The following is a 14,491-nucleotide window of genomic DNA, read 5'->3' on the forward strand; positions in this document are numbered from 1 at the left end:
TTCCATCGTCATTCCGGAACCGAAGTTCTGAAGTGTCATATTGATATCCTTGTTGTGACTACATGTACATCGAGCCAGGTTCCATTGTATCTGGTTGTAATTGGCTCATCACTCTCATCATGTTGGCAAGACAGTGGAGCCTCGGCCCAATTTGATCTGGTTGTGGCAGTCTTGTCTTTCAAACGTTACATGTAGGCAACGCGGTGGAGCTGCCTTGCCCAATTCGTCATGTTGCAAATGTTTCACCTCTCTTACCGTACTGGCAAAACAGTGGAGATGCCATGGCTCTTTCGGTTTGGTTGTGACTGTCTTATCACTGTCACTGGCTTCGTAAGACGCAATTCAATGTTGTTCTGACTGCATCTTACTCATCGTGTTGACAAGACGGTTGGGCAGTCAGGAACCGTTTGGTTTTGTTGTGGCAGTCTCCTCTCCGTCGCCGTGTCAGCCTAACAAATGAGCAGCCAGGCCCAATTCCCTGGCCGTTCCGGTCTGGTTGTGACAAGTCCATCTCTCTCACCGTATTGGCATGACGGAGGCACAGCCAGGCCAGAATCTGTCTGGTTGTGACTGTCTCATCTCCCTCATGGTGAATTCAGCATTTACCTTGGTGAAATCAGAGTTTACCATGCTCACCATGGTGAATGCAGATTTTGCCATGCTCTTGGTGATCCCAATTCAATTCACCATGGTGAAGTGCTGTCAGTTTACCATGGTGAAGAAAAGACACAATTCCCTTAGGGCAGTGTCTCCAAAATAATTAACCAATGACTTGAAATTATAGTCAGTTCTATTTCTTTATTTATAATATCATTTCTTGTTCTTTAACAATAAATAATTAGAAAACAATACCTCTGTGAGTAGACAAATAAACAATATGGGTCCTCTGTTTAATCTAAGCAAAGGTTCAGGGTTGTTGTCAGAACAGTGGAACCACATCACATACGGTACATTATACCATTTAAGCCCTCCCATCAAAATCTGAACAACGTTTTTATGTTGCCAATATGCCATGACAACTGCACCCCATAAGCCTCTGATTGGTGAAGCGACTGCTAAACTAATTTCAACCCCTTTTTTGGCTCTTTTTCTTACTCCTGGATGGCTGAACTCGATATACCGAGATACGATACATGATATGACAACTGCTGTCTGCCAGCTGGCAATTTTTACAATAACTGATGTGACTGTTCCATATTATGATCCACTACCTTACTACTGCAAGAAGCCTCAATACAATGACTTGGGAAGATTGGATCACTTAATGAATACATTTCAGCTGCGATTAGTTTCCCTTCCTTCCAGGACTTTTTTGCTATAAAAAATTAAACACTAAACAGTCCCCTCAAATATCAGGGATGATACATGAAATGGTGTCAGGATTTGCAAGGAAATTCCTGCTGTTTGCACCAGATTTTTGTATCATTTGTGCCTGACAGTTTGAACGAAAACATGACTGGATATAGGCCTAAGTACAAAATAGAGTAAAAAAATAAATCTGGAAGAGTTCATTACATCAGTAACCAGTTTGTCACAATGAAATATCAACATTTGTCATTTCACTGATTTTATTTCTCTGAAATATGACACTTTGTATGAAAGTTGTCATGGTTGACAATATTGAATCGAACATATCCTTAATCACAACAATATTTCAAGGAATAAAAATTATACATTTTGTCAATGACAGAAATATATTCACTTGGATGGATTGCCCTACAGTAATAATACTAAATATCATAATATGATAAATATACCCATTCCTTGATAACTGAGGTTAAATTAGATATTCCTGTCTGGACAAAACTCAGTGTCTTTAATGACCTCCTATAGCTGAGGTATCCGAAAGGGCGCTTCCAATTGCATGTCAAATCCCAGAACTAGAAATCATCGTCATCGTCCTCATAGGTCATCGGTCGTGGTTTTTTCTTCTTCCCCGACCTAGGACGCTGCGAACGCCTTAGAGGGCTCTCCTCCTCCTCATCGTAGGCCTCATTATCATAGCCTTCGTCGGCTGCTTGGGAACGTCTGCTTGGCGCTGGAAATTGAAAGAACAGATCGTGAAACAATCAAAAATGGTACACAGCTGGCATGGCGAAAACTATTATTTGTTTATTAATAGGGAAGAAGAGAACGAGAGAAACAGCCAGCATCACTCACTTCTCAACAGGGAAAGGTAAATTGTTGTTTCAAGAATTGAAAGAGATGTCATTATGTACCTTCCATTGGGTCATTGTCGTCATCCTCTCTTCCACCAGTTTCAGGTCGATTCGCCAAGATTTCTGCCCTCATATGGCGAGCAAGTTTCTTGGCAGCTTTGCCCTCCTGTCCGCTTTCTTTCACTGCACTGTCAACAATCATGCCGATTTCTTCTTTCGACAAGTTGCTAACTGCTGCAATCTGCATGAGGAAGCTCTTTCGCTGGTTCTGTAACAAAATAAGAATAATTCAGATATGATTTTTCTAAAAAAACAAGTGTGTTGGACTCGGGTAATGGGCTATGCCATTTTCGGCACCACCAGCAAAAGGATTCAAAGTAGGCATAGAAAAGAAGTCACCAGAAAACCAGGTATGACCATGCACTGACCGTAGGTGATCCTGAACTTTATTCTAAATGTTCAGAAGAAGAGAAGGTTCAAGGTAGAAACCTGTTTCTTAAAGATTTGGTTTTCGGTTTTCTAGTTGAATACTGCTTAACTGACAACGTATCACTCTTACCTCTAATTCTGATTGTAGTTCCGTCTCAAAGTCTTTATTCAAATTATCCTTGTTTTTCTGCATCTCTAGTTCCATCTCATGTTCCAGGTCATGCATCGCCTGCTTGTGACGATTCTCCATCATTAGCTGCGTCAAAATGTTGGAAGCATTTCTGGAAAATTAACAGAAAACCTACAGATAAATTTTGCAAAAAGGACTTGTATAGTACCCCCAGGTATATGGCACGGCCTAACCCGCCGGCCATGAGGGAATTCCTTTATGGCCCAGTGGTTGGCGCGTTGGCCCCAGAGTGGAAGTTAAGCAACGTTGAGCGCGGTCAACCTTCGGATCGGTGACCAGCGCGTACAATACATCTGGCAGACCTTCCCACGCAATGCGAGCTCTGGATTTGTAGTTCAGTACTGAGACGCATAAAGCGCTAAGTAGGATCGAGGACGATCCATCTCTGTCCGAAGGGGGAATGATGTATAGTACCCCCAGGTATATGGCACGGCCTAACCCGCGGGCCATGAGGGAATTCCTTTATGGCCCAGTGGTTGGCGCGTTGGCCCCAGAGTGAAAGTTAAGCAACGTTGAGCGCGGTCAACCTGGATCGGTGACCGGCGCGTACAATACAGGACTTCTCTATCTTATTCAAGGGATATGGTGAAACACTGTAATTTGTTTTCATAGTGAACTCAAAACCTGAAAAAGAGCTCATAACTTGGTGAATTTCTATCAGAAAGAACAGGTAAAAAGAAAAGGTTTGAGCAAAACTTAATCGATGATGTCGAGCACTTGATGATAACTATTCTCATCATCATGTCTGAAAACTTAGAAATAACGCATTATGACAAAAAGAAGCACCAGGGGTCTCAACGTTGTCAATGTGTCGACCACCTCCAGAGATTTGTCTGCTGTCCCACTGAATAATTCTCATGAACATTTTATGCCTTCATATTCTGCTCTGAGACTGCCTCAGAAGAGCAACAACCTCACAGATTGAATAAAGGCTTTAAAGGTCAAATATCTACTAATCACCAATATAGTTTAGAAACCAATGTTTCCATCAATAATTAACTGCATGCAGTAAAAGCATTATTAATACATTAGTCGATTCGAAATACCTAAGCAAATAATTACTAAGCCCTCAGGGGAGAAGAAATGCGAAGCAAAAAGTCCTAATATAGCGCTATTTGTACAACTGTACTGTCCCAAAGCACTTTATATTCATTTCCTAGCTTCCTCCAGGGTTAAAGTTTACAATCCCAGATCAGAAATGACGTTGTTTGATTGCATTCAAAAGTCGGGGTCTCTTGTGCCACCACTCGCAGTGCAATTACTCCACAAGTACAATAGCCACAAAAGCATTGTTCATTACATTACAGTGCACCCTCTGCATGAGGAACGAAAACAAGGACAATATTGTGCATTTCATAAATGGCCTTAATTCCTTTTTTCACCATAATGAATATATGCAATTCTGACTTCATGACTGTCTTGTTGATTAGTGGAGTGTTCTTATGTAGAAAGAAATAGCTGTAATGGATAAGACATATTCCAATTTCTCATCATCAATAAAACCAAGAAACAGATATAAGATCAAATGTGATGCTAAATACTGTGTTGTATGATGACCCTTCAAAAGACATCAACTCCAAATCTCAGTAGGCATATATCACCAATGAGATGAGCAATAGCTGGGCTCACTGAAATATTTATCAGACTTAGCATATGTAGGCCTTGTGGGATTTTCTGATCATCCACAACGCATTTCGATTGATTATCTCTGTTGCTATGGCTACCATGTGCTTTAGCTTAGTCTGGTTACTCTGAGGCTTTAGGAATACTGTATCATCATAGGGGCCGATGTTAAAACGCCTCGTTAGTAGTAGCTGTTGTCGTTAATAGTTTTCAAATACCCTTCATGAACCTTGAAGAAATGAAAGATCCTTCAAACTACAAATTGTTAGGATATATGATGCATGATGCATATTGCTGCAAGTGGTGGCGTCTGTAGAAGATGTGATGTTATTTCAATCACATTGCCCTGGCTGCACACACACAGAAACATAACTATATTTACGTAAGTGCACCACCCATATTTGTTGAGCGAAGCAAACTAAATGAACTCACGTCACACCCAATTCTTGATTTTCCTTCCTGAAGTTTAAAATTTAAAATTTCATGATTCTCTTTTAGTAGATTTAAGAAATTTACTCCCTGATCAATGGTTGATATTTTTTCAATGATATCAGTAGGTGGATGGTGCTTGTTACAAACCCATGCCGGTTAGAGTAGTATGCTGAAGCATAAGATGCTCTGTTATAAGCAGTGATATTGCTCAAAATGACATGAGCTTTGTTAACAAGCATTTCATATTAAAAGCAAAGCAGTCACTTTCAAAGTGGGAGAAAAATGTTGTGACTCTTACATGGTAAGTCAAAAACATGGAAACAGTAAATGTTAGAAGTCCACTCTTAAAACCGACAGACCATCGAAATGTACTGGCAACAAATGCGATACTATTTGAGATGGGAGCAAACTAGGCCTATCTTTCGACACCAAGTGGGCATTCTATTCAATATTCATCAATATTTGCATGATATCTTGACCGTGAATACCAAACCTCGAGACACCACGACAACAGGTATAACACTCACGCCAATCCATTTAAAGAGGTGATATCATCCCTGCCGGAAAAATAACTCGATTACTCAAGGTCTAAAAGGCTGAGGATTTTCAATCAACAACATTGTGTGGACTAAAATCCATATAATGTGGGTGTATTCTGTACTGTTTCAGTGATGCAACTTCCCAGCATAAAGCCAAACTCAATGATCAGCCCCCCAGAGTGCTATTCCTATAGTCCCTCACTGCTACAAAATAGCATCCTGAGCAAGAGATCATTTTTCAATGAGCTGTCATTTGAATTCGATAATGGCCAAGTGCATTTCAAAATTCCAATGCTTTCTCTGTTTTCTAATGAATGTCCATCCACTTACACTGATCCCTGGACTTGAGCGTTTTTGTCCATCTCATTTAAGGCCTGGGTCTCTAGTTTTGTCTCAATCTCCCTGAAAAGAAGATAAAAATTGCATTCAAAAGAAGTTAAGTCATTAATTTGACATCAATAATAAGAAAATTCTGGTTGCAAACATGTTGTCATTGATTGTAAACGTGAGGATCTGACAATGTTGATGAATGACTAACAGGAAGTTAAGTACATACTTTCAGCAAATTCTTAACTCCTAAAAGCTCTGATCAAACCTGCAACGTACCTCTCCTTCTTAAGTTTCTTTGCCTGTAGTTTCTCCATGAGCATCTGCTCCTGCCGATCCCTATTTGACTGTAACTGGTCGTTCAGGAAGCTGACGTTATTGTAATGCTGCTGTAATAACTGGTCCGTCATGTTATTACTCTTCACTTTCCCGCTGATCTGGTCCTGTAGTTCTTGTAACGTCTTGTCTTGTTTTTGAATAATTGCAGCTCTTCTTGCTTTACCAACCTGTCGTTGAAACAGATACCAACATGAATGCTTGTGTAATTGCCCCTTTTGTAATATCTGATTCCTCTCTTATCTTCAAAAGGAAACAGGTCTGAAGGACAGATTATCTCTGCTTTAACTCATCTGATCACACGGAGACCCTCACCTGTAACCGCCCGATCAGTAGCCCCATCGTAGCCTCTTGAGCCTTCAGTGCCTCCTCTGTCTCCTGCTTCAGCCTCATTCTCATCTCCTCTATAGCACGTTTTCGTTGGTCGTTGTAAAGCGCCTCTTCTGATGCCGTTTGCTGCTCCTGAAGACAAAAGCGAGATCAAAATGACTATCAACCACTACGCAATAATGCAATACCCTACTGTCATGAATTGGCTTTACGACAATGCAATACCCTAGGAACAGTCAATGCCCTGCAGTTGTGACCGTAGTTTTGTTGGTACCCGGCTGGCATTTTGCTCAAAGGGAAGGACATTCTCTGCCAGTTCACTTACCAATTCCTTCTCTATCTTCTCCCTCTCCTTTTCATTCGCCATCCGTTTTTTCTGCTCTTTCGCCTCCTTTATTTCGGCAAACTTGGCCTTCCTCGCGCTCAGTTTTAATTCTAATTGCTTTTGCTGCCGGAGACGACTTATGTGCAGTTGGTTATTTATACTTTGCATATTCTTCTCATGTTCAACAAGGATCTTTCTCTTGGCTCTAGAATCAACAAAAACGATTATCAGCAATGAAATATTGAAATGTAATGACAATGCAATATGAGTTAATGAAATATCCCATACAGAAACATTCAGTTGTTGCTATGGCCAAACAAACTGATGAGATATTTCAATGATAATTTATTGATACTCACTGGCAATAATCTCTCTCACACCAGGGTAAAAAAGATTACCAATGTATCGTGTTGGGTTGTACATTTCACTTATTTGGTAATGCCGGAATCGGGGGTGACACAATGACGTTTCCACAAGGAACCCTTGAGTAAAATTTGGACAGAATCTACAACATTTGCTTACTCTTCATCGAGTTCTGGCTGAACTTCTAATACTTTATTGAGTGTATTTTGTTGCTGTTCTCTGATAGCTGCCTGTTGGTTTTGCATTCTCATGTTGCTGTCCTCCATCGCTCGTTTCCGCTGCGCTAACTTCTCCTCCATAACTTGCTGCGTCTTCTTTCTCTCGGCCTTTTTGATACCTTTAGAAAGTAAAAAACAGAGCGAACTCTTAGGATTCCTGTTCAAGGTCAGCTCATCTTTGCTCTGTGGAAATCGGTATAGGTTTGGTCCAAAGGAAAGTCCTCCTGACTTGACAATTTCTAACAACTAACTTACGATTATACTCCTGCATTTCCTGTTCATGAATGCGTAAAATGCGTTGAGCATCCATCTCGCTCATGGAAGCCTTGAGTTGCAATTGTTTGCTCATGTCTTCATCAGCGGTCTCAACTGCATCCCGTCGATTCTCTACCTCATTCTGAAAGGATGGGTGAAATAGGTAAATCAATATGCATTTGGTCTATCCTACACCAGCATTGAACCTGGTCTTTCCTAAACCAGGAATCCAGAGATAAAAGTTTGATTCTTAGGAAAACTGTGTCCAACTCATCCAGCAGATGACGAGAGGGATACTCACTTTGACGAGTTCATTCATCTCATGAGCCTCCATGCTGTCCAACTCATCAAGCAGACGCTCCTTTTCCTCACTATGGGCTGCTTTCAGTTGGCTGTACGTCTGCAAAGAAAAACATAAAATGTAAACAAAGCTCATTGGACTCAAGGGCCAAAGTTTTGAGGCCTGCCAAGAACAAAGTCACAACCAGAATGCACCTGACTGTTCAAATATCAAGGGCTTTCCCACCATCAATTGAGTTGGATATTTCACCTTGTTGTTCTAACGCCAATGACACTAAAAACACCTTAGCTGTGTACACTAAAGAATGTATTCAAAAGACTCCCGGTGATATGTCACTCAATGGTTATGAAATACGAGATGCAAATGGCATACCCCGAGGATATGAGAACTTAAAATATCAATCTAAATTTCATTGAAGTATTATCTTTTTCATGACTATTTCAGACGATCTCATGGCGATTTCTTATGATTCTTGTCACGTGTGTTCAATTGAGGACGAACTTGACATTAAGTGGAAAAGAGAGGTCATCCTAGAGTGGAGAGGAAAATAAGGCTAAAACTCACCTGAATAAACTGGCCTGTATTCGTCTCTTGGTCGGAACGCGTTAACAGATCTTCTGTTTCCTCTGTTTGTTTCTCCTGCATCTCGTGTAACCGTTTTATACGAAGTTGCGCCAATCTTTCGTTGAGTTTTGCTTGTTGTCTATAAAGATCTGCAACAAAACAATCGAAAATGTAGTCCTCTGGCGATGCAATCAAGTCAAAGTGAAGTCAGACTGGGCACAGCCCCAATCGGGTCATCAAGCCAAAATTTCTATGTTCTTTGTTCCAAGTTAGTGAGGTAAGCAAAACCTGCAAGTACACTTCAATAACTGAATGTAACATCACCTACCTGGCTCTACACGTCATACAATCCAGTCAAATGTTCTACTTCAAATTCAAATTACGGAGTCATTGTCGAATTCCACATACCTAAGTCATGCTTTTCTTGCACCTTGACTAAATTTTCATTATATTCTCTCAATATCTCATCCATTTGTTTCTGTGACATTTTTCCGTCGACAACCGACTGCTGCAGCGTGCTCGCCAATGCTTCCCGCCGCGCGTCAATCTCCGCCACCTCTTCCTTCTTCTGATTGGCTCTCATCGCCGCCAATTGTTTCCGCCGCATCAGACGTTCTTCGAAATTCTGGAAAGGAAGACGTCAAATGTAAAAACTGATGGAAACGCGTTAAAAATGACAGTCCAATGTAGTGCTATCATAAGCCTGGCTGAGTCGTTGTGATTCAAATGAATATACTGATTACAGGCCAGAATCCCTTGTGGCTGGTGAAATTGAGGGGCAAAGGAAACTGAAAGGGTCGATTGCCAGTAACCCTTTTTAAAATATTTCGACCAAAATTTCCTGAGTGTATTGTCAAGTTGCTATGTCTGAAATTGCTTCAGGGTAAATTAACCATTTCATGCAAAGAACTTACTGCCGCCTGCCGACCAAGTTGGTCTGAAAATTTGATTTCCGACGCAGCCATCCCTGCGGTGAGCTGTGCCATGATTTCGTTGACTTCATCCTCTGATAACTCAGAGCCTTTCAGTAATCCGTTCCGCACTGTCTCCTGCTCCTCTTTAAGAAAATGACTCTGGAAAAATTAACAAAAATTTTCATCAACTTTAAGATTCTTGATAATTCGATGAATTTTATTATCACTTTTGTGTCACTGAAATATTACGTTTCCATGCACCTGGGTAGGTAAATTTTGATTGAGTTTGGATGTCATTTTGTCTGTCTCTGTGAATGTTCTTTCTGAGCTTTGCAAAAAGTTAAAACCATTGATCGTTAGGCTAATGCTTACCAATCTGGATGCAAACTTGGAAGGCAGTTTTTCTAGGGCTTTCTCCATGGCAACAGGATCATTTGAATATTTTGGATCATTTCGTATCTTCTCCTCGGCGGCTCTTTGCTCCTCAGCCAGGATGTTAAGTAACGCGATAAGGGCTTGTCGGACTTCATTTGAAAACGTTTTGTAGAATTCTGGTGAAATTTGGCCATTTTGAAAAAGGTGATTGAGAAGCATTTTGACAAGTTGGTTGAAAGTCTGAAAAGAAACATATCAGATTAGCAATTAGTAAAATGTAATTTGGTAGGTCTGTGCCCAATCAATCAGCACCCGAGTTGATAGCTGTAATCATTTGACAGTCTTACTTCGGAACTTCTGAAAAGGAATTGTCTTGTATGTTGCTTTTCCCACTGTCAAAGGTTAATTATGCCACTATCAAACTCTCTATTTCTAATTTGATTTACAAATCATGTTTTTTTAGCAAATGTCCATTGCGTACTGCCACCCTTTGACCAAATAAATTTCCCACTGTGTGAATTAGGAATTCATTAATCGTTATAAAGATTTTTTATAGTCTTACATCTCTGAGTCGTGTTCAACAATACCCTGAAACCATAGACCATATCAAGACAGGTCAATTGCTCGTGACGATAATATTTGTGAAGTGACCCAACTAAAATATTCATAGATTCCCATAGTGTGATTGACATGTCCAAAACATTTACCCTGTTGCCAGTCAATGCCATACTTTATCGATATCACGAGTTTGATATATACGTCATACCATGTGTATGGCCACAGTGGTACACTTGATGTCTTTGTCAAAGAAAGAGTCAACCGTTTAGCAAGAATTAATCACTGAGGAAAATCACAGTCAGCACTAAAAGGAGAGGTTAGAAAACAATGGGGTTTTTCTCTACAATAATGGTAGTGGGTTTACAATGAGTATAAATATGGTATTAAAGACCTATAGCTTTAACCCTCCAGGTCACGTACAACATTCAACGAATTGATATTCTATCAAGATATATGTTAGAACGCGTTGCTCTGTATATTACCTAATCGCTATCGCTATAATTCTAATCAAATATTGGTTCTGCACCTAAATTATTGATATTCAATAGTTGTACACTCTAATGAAAGGTTGTTGAGACAAGTTTATGGTGTATGGTCTGGTAAGGGCAATAAATCTATCAGTGTTCAACAAGAGGGGCACTCAATTGAACAAATCCTCCTCAAAGGTTATTTAGGCAATGATGAACAACAAACAATTTATGTTTCTTGGACTGTGCCAATGAATATTTAACAGCTTGGTATGGATGACCAAAAGGTTGAATGCGATTTCCCCTTAATACAATGTACAAGCATGCGCAAAGCCAAATTGCCTTACAAAAGCAAAGTTTCTCAGGTGAACTAACAACAGACATTGCTAAGATTGCTAACTTTTCAAATATCGTGATCATTTGCTATCTCCGCGGCAACAGCTTTCCCTAATTGTCTACCTTCAGACACGTAACACAATAAATCAATTATGATTAATGAAAGAGACTAATTAGGAGATGGTGATTCTCAAGCCTCAGGCATGATTTGTTGATGTAATACACTGAACAAACTTAGGTCAATGTTTGGCAAATTATAGCTCCATCACTGTAACTATGGCAACCTGTTGCTAAGGAGGAATAACAAGAAGATTGATGACCACATGCACTGACAATCGTACAAAAACATTCATGATTTTATGATCAGATGCCAAACATTCAACACAGGAGGATGATCCAGCAGCTAGCTTACAGAGATGTGAAGTTAGAATTGTTTGTGTTTTTATTGGGCAAGTGGGTGGGTAAAGACATATCAACAGGAGAAGGGTCAGATTTCATCAGACATACAGTGGAACCTCCCTTAGCAGACACCTCTCTTATAGGGACAGCCTTTCTATAAAGGACACTAGTTTTGAACCCAGATTGGTTGTTCCATTCAATTTGAGCCCTCTTATCAGGACACTTCTATTAAGGACAGCACTTGTCAGTCCAGGGCTGACCTTAAAAGAGAGGTTTTACTGTACATGTTACATGTACATCACAACCTTTCAATACACAGCTTTAACATTATCATAAAGGTCATTCTCTCTGGCATGCAACCTCTTGGTATGAAGCTACCAAACACCACAATAATCTTTCAAAAACAAATAATAAACCATCAATAATTGGTCTGACAATAAATCGATGCATATTCTGAAAATCGATCCAGGATAAGGAATTTCTATATATATATTGGTTAGTGACTATCAAAGGAGTATATTTAGATAATTCAAATGTTTGCCTCAACGTTGTATTAAATGGCAATCATGTAGGCTTTTCTCCATGGTAAACATCTTTGGTTATTCAACCAGTGGGTTACATCAACTGACAATGTCACTAAATACTTGTTTGGACTTTCAACAAAATGGTATAATCTGCATTTCCAAAATGTAGTGATGAAAAGAGGTACATGTAGAGGTCTGAGAAGAGAAATAAATTTGATTCAACTTACAGTAATTCTGCCATCGCGTAATTCTTTCTCCAAATAAAGAAGGAAGTCAAAGTCTTGATTGTTCAACTCCAAATCCATTGCATCCCTGAAAAGACGAAATGAAAAATGAGGTACAATTAACCCACATCTCACAAAAATAGCAATCAATGAAAATACCTCTCATCTAGATAGGAACATAAATTTGTCCCTTAGCGGGTACTACTTTTGTAAGAGAGGTGTCAGCTACATGTAGGAAGGTTCCACTGTATGTTTGTCCTGAATTTCACAAACCGCATCAAATCACAAGAACAATGTTCAACTTACCCATTAGGCTTGATGAGGGCATCTGAGAGACCATGTTTTCCAAATGGTTCTCCGCTCACACCAATCAATTCTTCAGGGTGAACGCCAAAATCCGTCAGATGGACCCAATCATCTTTCTTGCCACCCTTCTTTGATTGTTTTCGAGAAAGTTTCCGTTTTGAGGATTTCTCATCTTCAGGCTGGGAAACGGAAATTTGATGATTAATGAAACGGTCTTTCATTCCATGTAGACCGGAGAACTAGAGAGTATACATAGGTGGGGGGGGGGGGGTAATCCAATCTCTTCATCATTTCACAAGACTGTTTAGTACAAGATCGTTGGTCAAATATGACAAACTAATCAGGGTGATCAAGGATAATTAGGATAATTAACTTACCGAAACTAATCCTTTCTGCGTAATGAAGGTGCCAGTAATTTTGTGCTCAACGGTGGTGGTTTGTGTGATGGTGAATACTGTTCTTTCTTTTTGTTCTCTCCTCTCTTCATCAGCTCTCATCTCCTCCGCATCTCGCTGGAAAGACAAAGTTGGGTTTGAATATATAAACAACATCAACATGTACATCAGTAGTAGTCTATTAGTGGCAGTATACATCTCCTTATACCAGCAGATATGCTCGATTAAGACTGTCTACCTGATCAGACATCTATACACGTATTAAACCACACTCAGTGGATTTCACTGCACTATGAAATGCCTCAATAATAAAACAGCGTCTATCTTTATAAAAACAAAGAGAAAGAATTGTGATATCCAGATAGTTAACAAGACTGAATAAAATGATGGTGATGATGATAATGATGATAGCTTGGGGAGAACCAAGAACAATTATTTTCAATCACAACAGAAAAATCACCACAAAGTGTCACACTGTCAAAACCATGCAGGAAACTAACACAAACACCAGATGTTACCTTGAACTCGCCCTTTTCAGGGCATTTTGACGTTAAGGGTTGCTGTAACAGAAGACGTGATATGATACTTCTGTGACCCTTTAGAAGAGAGGTTCCATGCGTACTGCCTTTAATCAAGTTTGTAAGTGCCTTGTCTCAGGACTGATGCAGAGACATTCGCATCACAACTTCTTCTTCGCTCCTTAACCGAGTCTGTGACAATATCACATGCATCAAGGTACAAAGGTAAGCAAGAAATATGGTGATGTGACATTATGATAAAATGCATCCCACATTTATTTGAGGAGATTCAGTGAGACAGAGATTGAGAATGATATTGATTGTAATTGTTCACTTACCCTCTTTCTGAAATAGTCCCGGATACAACAACGGATGCATGGGAGGGCGAATAGTAATCCAATAATACATCCAATCAAGAAGGCAATCCCAATCCACAGTGGATCTGCCTCCCAGAAAGTTTGTTCAAGTTCTACTTTGATCACTTGGCAAGAAGAAGCCATCATGAATGACCCGGAAGTTTATACGTTTCCAGGCAAAAATCCTGAAGTGCCCGGTGCGCACCTGTTTAAATTCACTGTTAGTTCCGACGGATTGCAATATAACACTTTTATTCCTAAAATATCATGAAGAGAGTGTTATCCGTAACCTGACCTGCTTTGTTAGAACAAAATATTCGACACCGAAAGTTATCTTTCACGCGGTTTTTGTCGAACCATCCTAAAATTGCAATTATTTTGCAGACCAAAATATTTTGTTGCCAGGAAAGAGTTTCAAGCTCACCTATCAAGAAATCCATTTGAATAAGCTTCGGGGTCAACTGGCAAACTTAAAACTTCTCAAGGTCGATTTAAATGTCAAATTGGGTGTGCATAAAATATAAACCTACCATTCTGAAGAACCGGAAAACCGCAAATCTATAATTCGGTCGCATATAAGTAACATCGCAATTTTTTCCATCAATTTTTTATAAAAATAGTTGATGAATAGATAAGTTTGTGAATATGCTCTTATATCTTCCTTGAAACCCACCAAAAACACTAAACTGACATTTGCATTTTGTGGTCCACACTTCGTTCCACCTTCC

The 14,491-nt window shown here is 39.7% G+C and overlaps 1 protein-coding gene across 4 annotated transcripts; it reads right to left on the reverse strand.

The window, feature by feature from the left end:
• Positions 1-778: 778 nt before the first annotated feature.
• Positions 779-14,153, reverse strand: LOC135489086 (trichohyalin-like). Of its 4 annotated transcripts, XM_064774244.1 has the most exons (21): positions 13,746-14,153; positions 13,408-13,449; positions 12,872-13,006; positions 12,495-12,673; positions 12,192-12,276; positions 9,678-9,920; positions 9,306-9,464; positions 8,800-9,016; positions 8,392-8,540; positions 7,828-7,926; positions 7,527-7,668; positions 7,213-7,390; positions 6,691-6,895; positions 6,351-6,497; positions 5,979-6,205; positions 5,703-5,774; positions 5,361-5,390; positions 4,834-4,860; positions 2,719-2,869; positions 2,220-2,427; positions 779-2,038 (listed from the first exon to the last, which is right to left on the reverse strand). In XM_064774244.1, the coding sequence occupies exons 1-21, from the start codon at positions 13,908-13,910 to the stop codon at positions 1,881-1,883; spliced, it is 3,018 nt and encodes a 1,005-aa protein (XP_064630314.1). In that variant the 5' UTR covers positions 13,911-14,153; the 3' UTR covers positions 779-1,880. The 4 variants fall into 4 exon arrangements, with proteins under 4 accessions (XP_064630314.1, XP_064630316.1, XP_064630315.1 ...); XM_064774246.1 differs by lacking the exon at positions 13,408-13,449; XM_064774245.1 differs by lacking the exon at positions 5,361-5,390.
• Between the last annotated feature and the right edge of the window lie 338 nt (positions 14,154-14,491).

The sequence above is a fragment of the Lineus longissimus genome, chromosome 6, assembly GCF_910592395.1.
Source record: "Lineus longissimus chromosome 6, tnLinLong1.2, whole genome shotgun sequence".
Classification (NCBI taxonomy): domain Eukaryota; kingdom Metazoa; phylum Nemertea; class Pilidiophora; order Heteronemertea; family Lineidae; genus Lineus; species Lineus longissimus.